This window comes from Xylocopa sonorina, chromosome 12 (genome assembly GCF_050948175.1).
Source record: "Xylocopa sonorina isolate GNS202 chromosome 12, iyXylSono1_principal, whole genome shotgun sequence".
NCBI lineage: Eukaryota > Metazoa > Arthropoda > Insecta > Hymenoptera > Apidae > Xylocopa > Xylocopa sonorina.
This window is the reverse complement of record NC_135204.1, coordinates 9,376,493-9,393,165: the sequence shown is the minus strand read 5'-3', so window position 1 is coordinate 9,393,165 and position 16,673 is coordinate 9,376,493. Positions and strand designations below refer to the sequence as shown.

Here is a 16,673-nt window from a genome sequence, read left to right as displayed (position 1 = left end):
GAAATGCGAATCTTGTGGTCGATTACATATGTTAATAATTCGATAGAAATAATTTAATGTTTCTCATTTTTATAAAGTTTAATAAGTGAAGTTGTGAAAGATGGAGTTCAATCTTAGATTACTTTATCGATAATGTGAAAATGGAAAGGCAACGTTACCGACGTAGATCCTCCCTACCCATTCGTGCCTACATTCATTTGATATCATTTCAATAATTATAACTGTGCCTGAATAAATGCCTGAAAAACAAAAACAGACATAAATTTCGCGGATTCGATGTAACATGAAGGTATGAATACAAAATCAACGTATATTGTACCACAGTTCAAACTTACAACAACAACAGAAGCGAAAGCAAAGTTACCTCTGTCACGATATTAAATAAGAATCATTAGATGTTCCCGTAAAGTTTACAAATTCTATAACTTTAATCGTAAATGCGTAACGATAAGGTAAAAACTATATTATATTCGTGGAAAATTATTAAGTGCACAATTTATACTTTATAAATCTGCGCTTTTTTGTAACATAGATAAGATAAAACATAGATTTCATACACAATGGATTTTTTTGTGGCACGATCTGGGGGCTCTAGGTCAGTTATACTTTTCCCGACACAGTCTTCAGTAAGATGTTACATCTATATTAAATCTAGTAAGTAAATCTATATATGTTTCATCTTTATTCAGTTATACCGAAGTAATATTACTAATCTTAATCGCGAACTTTTCCTTCTTTTTGCACATTTCATATGAATATACGCATAACTTCAGCAGGTATACATGTACATTAAATACAATCATTTACGATCCATTAATATGGGTAGTATAGGTATTTGTTTACGCAGTAAATAATTAAGTATATACCAAATTCAAATTGAAACTACTGATAATACAATGAAGTATTTAATGAATGAACTACTGAATAAGGTAACCCTTTCTCTTATATATCGCCTTTAAGTAGGAAATCTTTGTGTAAATGAGCATCCTGTATCTTATTTAATTAAAATTTTCTCGAATTAAAAAAAGTAGGCAACATATGATAAATATCACTCGAATCATAAACTATTCAGTTCAATCTAAGTAAATTCTTTACAATTCGAAGGGTACGACTACGTTTATTATATTATATACAAATAAACGTACAATATATAACTATTACATAATGAAACATAACTTCGTGTGAAGACTGTTGCATGTTTCAGAGCAAGATCTATTATATAGAAAGCATATTTACAGCAGCGCAATATTCTATCTATTCCATTTAAAGGAAAAAGGTATTATTTATTTTAAAAAGTCCTGAGACTCATATAAGGCTAACGAGGCGCTTGTCATTGTTTACTATGAAGAATATATTAATTTGTTAAAATTAATGTATTTCGAACACCCAGTAGAGAAACTTACGCAGGTCTGCGCCTGTCAACCAACAGTTGACCTGTGTAGTTAACTGTGGTAGTTGACCGATTTCGCGCTAATATATTTTACCCGTGTTTCCGTATTCCCTCTGTAATTTCCTCGTTATCACGTGCAAATTGTATATTATACATGAGGTGATGAGAGAACCCGCGAAAAGGCCAAACTTCGGACCGCCCAGGTGAGATGTTCGGGTCTCGAAAATATCGCGTCGAGACATAATCTGGGGTAAGGGAGTAGCAACCTCTTGGGGCCACCGCTAGTCACGTGACCCCTCTGTTTACCAAAATGGTGAACGTCTATATTTTCCAAATAATTTTCAACTCTTTCTAATAGTTTCGTTCACTTATGTACACGCTCAATGAAATGGACGCGGAGTCACAGCGAGCTTATCGTTAACGTTAACGTGTTGTAAGCGAGAAGCTGTATCTTTAGTATCGTCGCTGATTCGTGTTACGTTTGGCTGTCACAAACGATTGTAGCGAAAGTTTGAAAGTGCTCGTACGAAAGTGTCTTCCGTGTATAATTTCTCAGTAATTTCTATTGATGTGCGTGAATTGTCGTGATTTATTGTGACTTGTCCCAGTATATTTTCTTACCACGCGATCACTGCCATGTTAATTGCACAATTCTATTAAAACTCGTTGACCTATAGGAGAATTACTGTTTTTTTTTTCGCGTCCCCTTTCTGGACGATCTTCCAACGAGTATTCCACTTTTCTATGTAATTACACCGATCATGAATTTCAGCAGCCAACTTCGTTATTTTACGTTACTAATAGTACATTTTCGTTTTGTTTTCCAAAGGGGGTGACCGAAGTTATACAAGGCCTAATTTCATTACTGACAATGTTGAATACACAGCGTTGCAGGTACAGTTGCAAATATTGCGTTTCTATTACAAAGATTGTTGTCTATATAGTGTGTTATTAACGCATCATTTTTACAGTGATTGCAGATGATCTCTGATGTAGGTTAGTGCGAGTATAAAGCACTTTCGGATAGGACATCTAAATGTCAGAAGGTGTCCTAGCATAGCGTTTCATGCTTTGGCCAGGCATTTTTAAAGATGGCCACGTATCAAGTTGACTATCAGTGGTTAGTCGTAAAATTAATTTCAGATTGTATGATGTGATTAATACAAAACGTTGCATACATTTTAGTATTATTTTAGGGCTTATACCATAATGGATTCATCTAGAATATCCACTTTCCTAATATCGATTTTATTGATAGTCTATGGCAGTTTCCGATCTCTAAACATGGAACAGGAAGCTAGAGAAAGAGAGAAAGAAAAGGAACGTAGTAATTTATTGACAGGAATTCTGAGTAATAGTAGCACGGCAAATGCAGACGGTGCTAATGGAAGAGTTCAAACTTTAAATACAATGCATGCTCTCTGTCTACCTCTTGGTGCTTCCATTTCTCTACTTGTCATGTTTTTCTTCTTTGACAGCATGCAAATGCTTGTGGCAATCTGTACAGCCAGTAAGTTCCAACTGATGATATCTTATTACTTATTTGTGGATGTTTACGTATTTATGGAAACATTAACTATATATAATGTACAAATTTCTAGTTAGATTCTCCGTCTTTAATTGCGCTTATAAAAATACCAATTTACTTGAACATCCATAGTCAACTTATGATTATTATTTTTATTATTTAAGCAAAGGCAGTATCAAACAAAAAAAACATTCATTTGACAGTTGTAGCTACAGTTGCATTGGCATTTCTTCTATTGCCCATGTGTCAATATATCATTAGACCATGCTCAGATGGTAACAAAATATCATTCGGTGTCTGTGGAAGGTTCACTGGTGCAGAATTACTTTCATTCTCATTGAGCGTGAGTATAGTATGCATCTGGGTATTGACTGGACATTGGCTACTCATGGACGCAATGGGTATGGGACTTTGTGTAGCGTTCATTGCATTCATTCGTTTACCTAGTCTAAAGGTATCCACCATACTATTAACCGGATTACTCATTTACGATGTCTTCTGGGTTTTCTTTTCGTCCTACATATTCAGCACAAACGTAATGGTTAAGGTGGGTCAAGTCAAATTCGTGATGAAATAAATATATACATTACTTCAAATATTTCTGTTTGTTTTAATAACAGGTAGCCACTAGACCAGCGGATAATCCGGTGAATCTTGTGGCTAGAAGGTTGCACTTAGGTGGTGTAGCAAGAGAAGCACCAAAACTTCCTTTGCCTGGGAAATTAGTGTTTCCATCGATGCATCAAGCGGGGCATTTCTCGATGTTGGGCCTTGGCGATGTTGTTATGCCAGGGCTATTGCTTTGCTTCGTCTTACGATATGACGCGTACAAAAAGACTCAACTATTGCCCGGTGGTTGCGAAACAGGGGTTCCACCGCCGCGCCATATCAATCGCATTAGTTATTTTCATTGTTCTCTCATCGGTTATTTTCTTGGTTTACTTACCGCTACTGTAAGCTCTGAGGTGTTCAAAGCTGCGCAACCTGCCTTATTGTACCTTGTGCCCTTCACTTTATTGCCATTACTCACGATGGCATATCTGAAGGTACTTTTATTATTTAGTACTTCTGCTAGTAAAGGCACAAGTGTAGGCTGTTTAAGATCACTTTCTCTTATTTCTAGACTATTAAAATAGTCAAATACATACCAAAATTCGTTTTGACACACATCTTCGGATATCTATGTGATCTTGAGCACCTTACACCGGTAACCTTTACTGCCTAGTGCAATTTTACATCCACGCGGTAAGTTGTGACGAATGTAATGATGTTTACAGGGAGATTTACGTCGAATGTGGAGCGAACCATTCATATCTCAACAACCTTCCAAACACATGGAAGTTTGACAACAGTCATGGGTTTGTGTATATTACACATTATGGGAGGAGAACTACTCGTAGAATCCCATTGTCACTTATCGTAACGTCCTTATTTTTTATCAATGTCATTTAATGTAAGTAACTTTTTTTCTACACAAGCAATTTTTTAAACGCCACGACGCAAAGTACGGATTCGATAGAACGGGGAAATGATACGAGCGATTTGCAGCATAATTAAAGGTATAGCTATGTGACGACATTGATTTAATATAATATTAAAAATATAACACGGGATAATGAGGACATTTTTTTTTATTCGATTGAAGAAAAAAACAGTTCTTTCAAACGTGTGTTTAGAATATTGACTACCGTGAATACACGTGGTTGGTATTCGTTGTGTCTTAAATTCAGTGTTGAGCAAATGAATGGACTATATGTAGTAGATAAAAAGTAAACGATGCCGATTACTGTTTTGATAATTTAATAAACGCGTAAAAACGTGTTCTGAGATTCACTTAAGGAAATACGGATACATGTTTCTCTTTTCTTTTTAGTTTTCCAGTGAGTTTACTATACAAACTTTTGATGGTTCAAAATAAATGTTTTTTTTTTACTTTTCTTTTTACACTATATTAATAACATGTATACATATACATAATTTTACTATAACTCTGTTATAAATGTGTGTGATACTCTATGCAGAAAGGTTCTTTTTAATTTATTATTCAATCGATATCAGGCTAATTGTATGTAACGTGTAGTTAATGAATAGAGTAATTTAATAATTATTCGAGGATTTCCATGAAAATCTAGTGAATGTATGTGTGTAGGTTGTGACTTTCTTTTACTTGGGGCTAGGCATTGAACAAAGCATTCTTTATGCGAACATGTATATAAACTTTGGTTTTTATAAACGTAAGAGTTAAAGCGATTTGTTATTAGATTAAAGAAGCAAGCATTTCAACTTGCCAAAACGTCTTGCTAACTTCGTATAGCACGATCGAAAAATTGGAAACAATTTTTTTGAATGTGAATGTTATAGGATTTTATTGTCGAAAGGAAAAAAGAGAAATTAATTACGTACTTGCGTCTCAATTTTCAAGGACTGTTTCGTGATAAGAAAGAAGAATTTCTGATTGCGAAACGAAGTGTTTTAACTAAGCTCTTGCTATGGATAGGCACCAGAAAGACTTTATACGTTTAGTTAAAAACAAGACTGAAAATAATATTGTATGAAAGCCAACGTATTGAGAAGTCTCTCAGAAAACGAAAAAACAATCAATCCTGTTTTATTAAATTTTACTTGTATCAATTTATAACGTAGAGATTGATATGATATGATATATGATACAATATTACACAGTACGTCACAAATAGAGTAATAATTGCTTTCATAATGTTCATATTATTTGCCGTAGTTTACGAGAAATTTTAGAGTTGCAAATCGTGTTAGTTCTTTATTGTTCGTTTCTTAATATAATACCTTTACTCAGCACATTTTAAAGAGTACGAATGAATGGTGTATACACACTTATCTTTCGATTTACGCAAAGTATTCGTTTGATTTTATTTAATTCTTTTGTTATATGTTTAGGAGTTTTGTTAACGATGTCTGTCAGTATAAGAAAAAATATGTTTCATACGTTTGTATTTTCGCATATTTTTAGAGGAATTGCGATTTTTCAAGATTGAGAACGTTAAAAGTACACTGAGTAATAATAAAAATCGCACATATCACGTTTTGCCATTTGGTTCCAGAAGTATTTGAGAAAAATACACATTTTCTGACCGCGTAAATCGTAAGATGAATGTATATCTGATTTTTGATCTGTAAATGCAAAGTATTTGTCAATCATGAATGAAATTTCAATTACTAACAATTAAGGAGGCAATATCGGACAGAAACTTAACTTAACAGAGTTGCACTTTGAGTACGTTTTTCTTAAAAGAACAAATCTCCGATTGCAATTGTGTTCTTGATTTTCGCTGCTCTTTGCCTTTTAGAACATCCCTTGAAATTTCTTCCAGGATGAACAAATACCCTGTATGTTTTATGGATAAGGATATATTAAGGAGATTGGAATGTTCTTTTCTTTTTTAAGGTAACCTGTTTTGCACCTAGATCGATATAGTATGGTATTAGGAACGGTAAACCTATCGGGTACATCGGGATATAACATCGGTTTAAAGTAATCGTAACTTGTACACTTGTATATTGACTTAGAAGGTAAAGTCTAATCTGTAGCGCGGATGAAGGGAAGAAAAACGATATTATATTTGCAAAATATTGTTCGTTAGATAAATTACGATTAATTCGTTTCTATCTCTCTCTCTCTCTCTCTCTCTTTTTCTCTCTCTAGAATCTTGTTCTTACTTTTATAATTGTTAATCGATCAATGTTAAATGTAGTTGTTATAGAGAAACTAATAATTCTAATCTTTCTAAAGAACAGAACCGTTCCCTGCTTTACGTTAACGCCGGTTAAATGTACCAAGCAGTTTATCTAAGCTGTTCAAACGCCTCACTCGTAGAAGAATACTCTTTTTTGATATGATATAATTAGTTTTTGTAAAACACTATAATTCTTCCTCTACTTTATTCGTTTACCTGTCCATGGCACAAGCAATTCATTCTTATTCATTATACACATCTTAAAAAAGTAATTAACGGGCGAGTCGTAAAGAAAAAAAAATATATATATATATATTTCTCTCTCTCTCTTTCTCGTAACATATAAGGACACAAGTGACAAAGTATATTTTAACTACTTCCGTTGTAAACACATAAAAATGAGACTTGATCATCCTAAAATGGGGGATGAATTTGACTGCGTTTTATTAGAGGTCGAAGAAAAGTTTAAGATTCATTTTATGGTTCACTATTTCTTTCTATTCGTTCTTTTTCTCTTAATCAATGTACAATAAAATACAGGGTTCATTTTTTTTTTTATATAACGTATCTTTTGATTCTTTTCCATTTTTTTTTCTTTTACTGTACATATCATTACGTATATACACGACATTCATTAATTCCGCGTGTACCCTGTAATCGATGATTTGATATATTGCATAAAGTCACTTTCATTGGATTTAAATTAAGTGGAACGTTTTAGTTAAAAAGAATCGTTAGAAATATTGTGCAATAATAAAATGTGTTTCAATGCTTTCGTTGTTGCGAACAAAACCTGAATGAAATACTTTCTGTACAATGAAACGATCGTTTCATTATTATTTGTGTCGCTTTTGTTTCTGTATAAACAGAATTTAAAATGATAAAAAAATGTAGAGAATATCGATCGTAAGTTAATATTAACTAACTTAGTTTATGGCGAAAATGAAAGGTGCGTTAAAAATGATATTTCTCCGTTTTTTCTTTTTTTTTTTTTATTTTTACAAACGTACGTAAACGAGTTACGCTCCGACTAACGAGAGTCTTCAAGTCTGACGGATTATTTATTTGACTAGGATAACAAGTTTCGGAATGGGAAGCATGTACATAAATAACTAGCTCGACTGTCCTTCAGTTTTCCCACAAACTAAGTGACAAAATGATATACATATATATATATATATATATATATATATATTAGTGATACGATGTATGAAATAAAAAGTAAGGTAAACGAGAAATACAGTTAAAGAAAAAAAAACGGGAATTAAGTCATAAATAGAATATAATTAAATGCTAAAATAATATAGCTAAAATATATATACTTATAAGAGCACTTTGCTTGTACTGTTGCAATTCTCGACTTGCATGTGTACAGCTATGTACATTTTTATATATATAATAAAAAGAAAACACAGACACACGATCACTAACGCGTGTGATCGTAATTGAATAAGTAAAAAGTTATTGAATAAACTTTTCATGTGTTCTTTTTTGCATTCACTTTTGTCTATCTATAAATTATGTATATAATAACGTAATAATGTTCTAAGTACAGTTACACGATAGCCCAGAGTAAAACAGTGAGCAATTATAATGTACAATCTCGAGCATATTTCAGGAGGCAAGGATGCGACAAATTAAGCTTGTCGCGATCACAGACGAGATATTTTTCTATCTCTTTGTGGCTTGTACAATCCAACAGCTGCAACACGAGGTACCGTCTTATTCATAGTGACCTACAAGTAATACCATGATAGGAAGATATCTCGTCTAAAGTCGCGAAAGGGTTAATGAGCATGGTAATTTTTACAGAAATTCAAGTATGATCATACGCTGCTCTGTCTCATGGTCACATTATCCAAATTTCTCTTGATGCTCTCCAGTTCGTTTATGTCTGCCACGGAGGTCTCGCATTTGTACACCACCAACGAGTGATAGAAGTGAACGGCGAACGCGATGAATACTACGAGGACTGGGATCACTATGATGGTGCTGGCAGCGGCAGCGATGAATGAGTAATCCCAGAACTTCACCCAGCATAGGATCGCAACCTCGACCAGGAAGAGAAACAGACCTAAAACCGTGGAAAATGCCCAAGCCAGCTCGATAAAGCTACGCATTCTTTCGTGAGGAGATTCTGTGACGAGACGAGATAGTTGAAGTTTACTGATGGCCTCAATATTGGGCAACAAGTATGTGCTTATCATCAGAGCAAAGATGTGTACCGATACTAGGACGGTTGTGCAAACAGCGAACATCACAAACAGCCACTCCGGGACCGTAGTCGGCTCGTTTATTTGCAGCTCAACCATAGCCACCTGGAAAGATAAAGAACAAGAAGAGCGATCAAACGAAAGGTGCGCATGATAGTTTTAATACCCGCCAATAAAGGCAAGTATTTCCCAAAGATGTTGGGCTTAACCGACTTATCTTCCTTTTCATGGAATCTTCTCAACGGGATCGAGGAGGATGATTCGCAAAGTCAAGCGTATTGTACGATCCATTATATTCGCGTCAACGTAGGGGCGTCTTTTATTAAAGAAAGTGATATTTGTCTTGTTACATAATCACAGATGAGACTGAAGATTACACAGAATTGTTGTCCACGTCTGTCTAATGATTTTCAGGAAACAGTTGTGTAATCCGCAGTGGATTCTCTGATTCTACAAACACAGATTTTCTCGGAAAATTAAACTCGCCCAAGAGGAATGTACACTGATGAACGTTATTCAGCAAAATTGTTTTCCCCTCGCAGGATTCACCGACGAAAACGCATGCGATGTATTCACACTGCGTACGCAGTCAATAATTGTGCTCCTCACCGATTAGGTCATTAAAGGAACACGTACGAACACTTAAGTCGATAATCAATCATTGTATAAACTGCTCATTTAGCAAAGTTTTCAATGGGCGATAAAATATCAGGACAAATTTATTGAAGGCTGTGGTTTTGAACGTCGATTATAAATACGCGTGTAGTCACGCACTAAAGGTATGCTTAAGCACTTCATTTTATGTAATTTTAATATCCGTGTCTCTATTTCACTTGTATTAACGTGCTGTGTATAATTTATATAATTTTACACGTATGAGCACCTCAATATTCACGAAACAAAAGCGTGGTTTTGTAAACTTTCAAGTTGCAGATAACGATAAGAAATATGAACGCAATTTTTTCCCAACATGACTATAAAAAATTAGCATACTGAAGTTAGTAATATTCTACAATGTTAGAGGAAATAATAACGCGGACTCGAAAAGTCCACCCAAAACACTAGTATATGTACTTAAGAGAGCACTTCAATCTGGATTGGTTAAGAATTTGATAATTTTATCTATTTTTTAATATCTTAGGATGGCATGACCCTCCTAAATATTCGGATATTTATATATATCAAGCAACGGATACGTTAATATACATGAAATAGAGAAATGGGAGTGCACGTGTATAAAAAATGACACTGATATTTTCGTCAAGACTATGTGTACCCGTATTCAGCGATGATGCTGAGTATCACTTACCATGGCGAAACCGCTCAACAGTTCTGACGTTGTTGCGGTAGCTTTTAATTTAGCTCTGCTCATGTGAAGTCTTCTCCATGAGAGGCCTTCAGGACCATCCTCCGCGTGATGAGAAGAGGGCGGTGTTGGCGGTACATGTGGTCCCGTACACGTACAACAGCATGCACATAGCGTATTATTTGGAGAGACATGTCTGTTCGGGAACGGAAAATTGCCAATGGGTTTCATATCTAATGCCACATAACGATTTTGTTTGCTCTTAGGCGATAGGACTAATTCGCTCTGGGATGGACATAAGGAGGTTCTGGAGTTGTAACGAGAGAAATTAGACTCGCTCATTTGCGTCTGTTTGGGTAAATACGCCAGAGAATTTGGTCTGCGTCTCTGCGTACCGTAAGAAAATTGGGCAAAATCGATTTGAGTCGCTTTGTTTAATTTCCCGCCTATTTCATCGCTACTCTTATGCCTGGTGAACGTGTTGCCCTTCCCGTATCTCTCGTTGGGCACTTTTTCGTCTTCAATCAGAACACAGCTCCTGCTCGAAGTATCCTTTTCCGCAAGATTATTACTCGACATAATTACTCGCGTATCCCTCGCCTTAGAATTGTATATCTAGCCTAAAGGTAACTCGTCTTTAACGACCTCATCGATATTCCTCCCGTCGTCAAACGTCGCCACGGTTTTCACATACGCTCGACGTTATCATTGCTTCCTTTCCAGCATTGGATTGGTTCACTGGTGGCGTGCATGCGTTTACACAATCACCGTGCGATTATCGTGCGCTTTGGTTCTTCCGCCGTGTTTCGTGTCTTCCGTTCGACGATTGTAAAACTTGGATATCTAATTCCCGATTAACTAGAAGAGGAATCACAGTAGAAACACTAGTCGATGTCATACTGGCTCGTCCTCGCGAAACATTTAACAGTTAATGTCACACCTGTACCAAGGATGTCGATCAGCGCGCAATTTCACAAGACCACCAAGGCGTTTATTTAGCGTGCTGGTATAGACGCGTGTGGAACGGCGCGATGCACGTTTCGAGCGGAACGGAAGCGAGTAACCGCGAGTCTCTACGGTCGAACACTGACCGAACAGCGATGTTGCATCGTCGTTCAACCGCACATGACGTACACGTCTGAATCATAACAATAGTATTAATTGTTCGGGAGCCATATCGGGTACATAATAACTGGCTGCAGTGGCCTCAAGCATACTGTGTAGCTCGTTCTGATCTTCTACACCCGCTCGTATCTTCTACTCGCCTCTCCTCACCTCGCGGTGTCTTCGCTGAAAGATGCGACCGCGGCCAATGACGCTTCTTTTCTTGCCTACGGAACGGAGATAAGGCAATCGCGGGGCCAGGTATCGAGACACCGGTGAACGATGTAATTAATTGCACTGTTCGAAGGAAAATCCCTCCTACAATTACTTGTTTACGCATACTGTGGCTATGTAAAGTGTTTGCATTTATTTTAACGTCTATTTTTGCTAATTAATCGGATTTGTGTTTACAAAATTTATTATTATTCTACAGTGTTTTTTTTTAGCTTTTAGAGACCGCCTTATTGGAAAGTTTGGACATTAATATTTTTATTTATTCATACGTGCAAGCATCGTTAATATTGGAAATAATGAGAAGAAAAGTTAAGAATAAGGGAAACAGAACATCAAGCAATAATAAACTAAGTATGATAAATTTAATATCATAATTTTTAACGATACTTTTGTAACCATTGTTGCATTTCTATTCTTATTCACGTAATAAGACTTTCGATGCTAGCGTAAGATAATGTACGTATATGTTTGTTGTCTATTATTGAAGTAATTCTTTTAACCCTGAAATGCTAGTTCATGTGAATTCTGTAATCCTAATAATTGCCACTTTACAATACTGCAAGGTAACTTTGAAATAATATGTTATCACAATTATTGTATATGTTCAACATTAAATTCTACATCTTTTAATAACGTTACATCGTAGCCTTCACATAATAGGTTACAGCTCGTACTGAATAGAGAAATAATTCAATACCACATTTCACCTAGGGTATTCATGACGTGAGAATAATGCGAACCGCATTGCACGATTAATTATCATCGGTTTGTTGTAGTTGAAAATTGTTAAATATAGATTAGTTGTGACCGTGGTGGTCAACGAGCTTGTGCTATTTCTAAGGTCGGTCACAGTTAGAAATATCGAGTCATTCGCGCGGCATTAATTACATAACTTGCGTGGGTAGTTCGTGCACATATAAGATTACCACAACATTTTTTTTACAGAAACGAAAAGTATTTCAAGGGGGTTCCCGAATTGGCATACAGCAGGAATTCGTGCACATCAGACATTCACTTTGTGTTTACAAATGACACGGAGCTTTTATTTCTTTTCGCATGTCTGCATGCAGATAAGCGGTTCGCGATGCGCCACGGAAGCATACAGCCATTGAAACGCTGCCGAGAATCGTCGTGGAAAAACCACTTTCGTTCGTAACCGTACGAAGGAGGACGAGACGGGAACATCATTTACAAAAGACCGCCCATTCTACTCCGGGGAACCGCGCCGTGTCAGTTCACGTTATGTTACTACGAAGTTCGACTATGCAATCGTCATCGAGTATCGATGATGATGATGTTCGCCAAACAGGTATTTCGATTACACTCGTTTTCACTTGACGAAGAATTATCGTTCACTTTGAATACGCTGCGGCTAACTTACACGTTTAAAATTTAATTCGCAGATATTATATGTATATTTCATCCTTTATTTGCATTCTGTTCAGCAGGCGACGCAGGATAGGTTCCGAGGTCTATGCCATCGATGATTGAAAAAAATAGTTTTATCTATTCATGACCTCTCATTTGCACGTGTAATTTAGTGCATTTTAAGTTAACAAGAAGCAGATCTGATTGTAAACACTACAAGAAAAAAGAATCTTATGTATTGTTTTAACAGTTTCTTTTCTGCAAGAATTAATCATTATATCGGCATACGCTTATGTGTTACTTTATCTCTTTTTCTATAGAAAGACTTTAAATGGATGATAATTATGCGCGAAAAAAAGAATGATGCTTGAGATTAGTTCGAGTTACCTTGAGTTGAGTACAATTCTTGAAAGGATTAAGATATTGAAAGTGAGACTTGAATAAAAGGCAGATAATGGTAGGAGTATTTTGTTTCCTTTATGTACCGACCTTTTACAGCTAAACAGGTTTTAGCACACTGTCAAATTGAAACACGCGCATATAGAGTGGCGGTAGGTTTTCGGTTATAAAGAAGAAAAATTAGAGATATATATTACGCAATGATTTGTTTAGAAGTTTACTTGTTCAAAAGTAATTTTGTATAAATTTATATTTATAATGTAACTTATTGTTGGTACTATCACTCTCTTTTCACTGTATTATTAAAGTAATTCTGAACGATAACTTCAGGAAATTATACATATCTGTGTTTATGAACTAAAGTTACGATTAATTCATATTACGTGCGATTTACATAATTTTAGCTCACTCGAGCCTATGACAAAGCAATATACTATTCTTTTTCACGTATGCATATATGGTTGCATCGCTCAAGGCGCCAACGAACAGTATTGCGCAATTAGCGCTTCGTATTTCTTAGATCGTCGTCAAAAGTTGCCAAATTATATTTATAAAATTATGAAAGTCTATTATCAGAACGAATTTCTATTAAGAAATATTGTTGAAAATTACTGAAATCCAACGTCTAACATCAACATACATTTTATATTAATTAACAACAACTACTGAACAAATATTTCAACAGTAATTAGTTATTCTAGTGTTACCAATATAATTTCTTTTGATTCGGTATTATACGTATCATATTTTTTCAGCAATATTCACATTTTATTGGAAAATTCGCCGGAATATGAGAATATTCCAGACATTTGTAGACACATGTTTAGCCGCGGAACGTGTACGCATGCGCGAGCGTTTCACAATACACCCGAATACGCAGTAGAACGCGACAAGTTATTGGTGTTGGATATATGTAGTTGAACGAAGTAACGCGCGCGAATATTATCGTCTCTCGGTGCAATTGATTTTGTGACTCGTATATCCATATGATCTCAGTGACGTTCGTACACGTTCATAAGGTGAAAATACAATCACGCGGACTATTTATCGAGAACTATTCATTGAAATATCATCCACGCGTATGACCGTTTGATCTATCGTGGCACTGTGAGAGACGAAAACAAACAATTAGTCTGGCGCGATCTTTCTCGAACGGAGTGCATCGCGTGTTACACAGTGTGGCTGGTACAGATAAATATATCGTCGCGAGTAACGATCTAGATTTCCTTTGCTCGCATTAATCAAGCATTTACGTTTAAGTTACGAATACACGTACCGGCAATCATTTTTATACGCTTTTCTTGATTAAACCATAACAAGTGGACAGTAGAGGTTAGCGTCTGGCGACGGAATTCAAGGATTCGTACTGCGCGACGTAGTGTCTCGAAACTTGTTCATCGTAATTCGTTCTTTTCTGTCACGCGTGCCAAAAACGTGTACGTTACACAACGTCAATGTTTTTGTGAAGTTCTTTGGAAGGATCCGTTGCTCTTAACGTAACGCACACATTCAGAGATTGGAACAAGTTCTCCCAGTTGTCCCAAATGACAGTAGGCAATTTACTCTTTACACGTTTTACCTATTAATTTTAAGAAATCGAAGAACAAACTGAGCATCGTGATAGATCGACCTATTATTGCACAGAATTTTGTTATAATTCATCGACGTGGTATATTAAAACAAGATTGTTATTCGATTGTCGGAAAACTGTATGGTAACACTGTTTATGCAACATCAAATGTATTCTCCTCCAATTCAGAATGCAATGGGAGGAGCGAATCTCCACACACCGCCATCCATATTTCAATATATGACGGGTCAACAGACAACTTCGCAGCAGCCTGACCAATGGATGCAGATGCCACAAGTACCTCCAATGTCAATACCATGGAGTACACCATCGCTCCAACAACCAGAATTGATCAAGCTAGAATCGTTTCTTCATCAGAAGAAGAGGAAACTTGCTGCTACCGATTTATTAGATTTGTGAGTAGCTCGAAGAATAACATATTATCAGGAATTTTCAACTTTCTAATACAAGATTAAACGATAATTACAGGAGACAAACAAAACAGTTCATAACAGAAGAAAAAATGGCTGCGCATTTCAAAGATTTGCATATCAGTTCCAATTATCAATCGGAATCTGTGTCATCAGTTTCAACTGCTGACAAACAACCGATTCCTCCAAGGGAATTGAATATGGAGTTGGAAATGGATGCCGCCAGTATAGGAGAAACTGATCAGGTGAAATCTGGGCCCAGATTGGTACTTTCAGAGGAGTTGAAGAGAATCCAACAAGAACCTATTCTTCCAAATTGCTTATTATCTAAATTGTGAGTGTAAATGTTTGTGATATTTTATTTTGAGTTGCTAAACTATATTTTGTTGTGATTATTTTTACAATATAAATTATTTTCTTGTTGGTAGAGAAGATAAAGCTTTATAGTTTTTCTCTTTCAGGGAAAGGCCCTCCATGGCTTTAGTCCTATGGGAACCTCAGAGTAGACATCTTCGTATGTTTCCAAGTAGGGACACACCAACTCCAATCCCTAGTACATCCGATGATAACAACAATAATAACAATAACAATATTAACAATAATAATAATGGTAGTAACAACATCAACAACAACAACAACAACGAAGATATTACTGATTTAAATCACACGTTATCGAGTAATTCATCAGTTTTCGAGCCAATGGAATTATGAAGGTAATTCATTAGAATTTGCTCTTTTACATTTTGGTATACTGTTAAGGAATAATGAACGCGATATCGTATTTTAGTATGTGTACGTAAATTTAGAAAGAACAAAAAATATCGTACCTTATATTTTTTATCCGATACTATTGTAATTCCGTAACCTCGGAAAGTAAGTAGGTATGAGGCTACACTTTTTTTTCTTTTTTTTTCCTTTTTTTTAGGTTGAAAGTACTCTACATTGGTTAGCTAATTATTCATAAGTTACGTTTCACTCGAGGTTTCTGTTATGACACTTAGTTATTGTAATAAGAAAAAAATACAGGAAAAGCGTAACATGTGAATAAGTTCCTTTTGTATATTAAAGATTATTTGTGTGCGTAAATGGATTGCTGGAAAGCTGGATAAATACAAAAAGAATGTCGTGTTTAATATGGTTATCGATTTAATGTCGAACTCAGTATTATTGCAATTATCATTAACACAACATGATTGTATGATTCTTAATTGTCTTTAACGTTCTTGTGTTTTGTGTGTATGTGTTATGTTTCGTTTCATTGGCGGTTGTATGATATTAATAGTACAATAGTTTATACGATGTAAAAAGAAAAAATTCACAAATATTTAAATGCACAGGAATGCATAAATGATAAAAAAATATTCTTAACGAAGTAGTATCATTTCTAAAATGTCTATATGTATACAATATAATAATAAGC

At 35.4% G+C, this 16,673-nt stretch overlaps 4 protein-coding genes and 1 long non-coding RNA gene across 10 annotated transcripts in view; 3 read left to right on the top strand and 2 right to left on the bottom strand.

Moving 5' to 3' along the window:
• The first annotated feature begins 1,217 nt into the window (after positions 1 to 1,217).
• Sppl (signal peptide peptidase-like protein) lies at positions 1,218 to 5,288 on the top strand. Of its 5 annotated transcripts, none has more exons than XM_076905240.1 (7): positions 1,218 to 1,276; positions 2,220 to 2,284; positions 2,362 to 2,510; positions 2,587 to 2,900; positions 3,122 to 3,465; positions 3,539 to 3,964; positions 4,196 to 5,288. In XM_076905240.1, the coding sequence occupies exons 3-7, from the start codon at positions 2,482 to 2,484 to the stop codon at positions 4,262 to 4,264; spliced, it is 1,182 nt and encodes a 393-aa protein (XP_076761355.1). In that variant the 5' UTR covers positions 1,218 to 1,276; positions 2,220 to 2,284; positions 2,362 to 2,481; the 3' UTR covers positions 4,265 to 5,288. The 5 variants fall into 5 exon arrangements, with proteins under 5 accessions (XP_076761355.1, XP_076761352.1, XP_076761353.1 ...); XM_076905237.1 differs by lacking the exon at positions 1,218 to 1,276 and adding an exon at positions 1,324 to 1,593; XM_076905238.1 differs by lacking the exon at positions 1,218 to 1,276 and adding an exon at positions 1,324 to 1,640.
• Positions 5,289 to 7,676: 2,388 nt separating this feature from the next.
• On the bottom strand, positions 7,677 to 10,726 carry LOC143429579 (calcium release-activated calcium channel protein 1). Its single transcript, XM_076905243.1, has 2 exons — positions 10,151 to 10,726; positions 7,677 to 8,946 (listed from the first exon to the last, which is right to left on the bottom strand). Exons 1-2 carry the CDS (start codon positions 10,724 to 10,726, stop codon positions 8,455 to 8,457), a joined length of 1,068 nt encoding a protein of 355 aa, XP_076761358.1. The 3' UTR covers positions 7,677 to 8,454.
• A 625-nt stretch (positions 10,727 to 11,351) lies between these two features.
• Positions 11,352 to 16,673, bottom strand: part of LOC143429569 (uncharacterized) — a 33,774-nt gene continuing 28,452 nt past the window's right edge. Inside the window, exon 13 of the transcript XR_013102552.1 lies at positions 11,352 to 11,363. The gene's annotated coding sequence lies outside the window, so the exon portion shown is untranslated. The remainder of the gene's footprint in view (positions 11,364 to 16,673) is intronic.
• LOC143429585 (uncharacterized) lies at positions 11,479 to 13,396 on the top strand. The gene is made up of 4 exons (XR_013102554.1): positions 11,479 to 11,607; positions 11,698 to 12,326; positions 12,431 to 12,794; positions 12,931 to 13,396. It is a non-coding gene; the product is annotated as an uncharacterized LOC143429585 (long non-coding RNA).
• LOC143429852 (uncharacterized) lies at positions 14,128 to 16,146 on the top strand. 2 transcript variants are annotated; one of them, XM_076905670.1, is made up of 4 exons: positions 14,128 to 14,802; positions 15,012 to 15,238; positions 15,312 to 15,587; positions 15,715 to 16,146. In XM_076905670.1, exons 1-4 carry the CDS (start codon positions 14,797 to 14,799, stop codon positions 15,962 to 15,964), a joined length of 759 nt encoding a protein of 252 aa, XP_076761785.1. In that variant the 5' UTR covers positions 14,128 to 14,796; the 3' UTR covers positions 15,965 to 16,146. The 2 variants fall into 2 exon arrangements, with proteins under 2 accessions (XP_076761785.1, XP_076761784.1); XM_076905669.1 differs by having other exon boundaries at positions 14,146 to 14,271.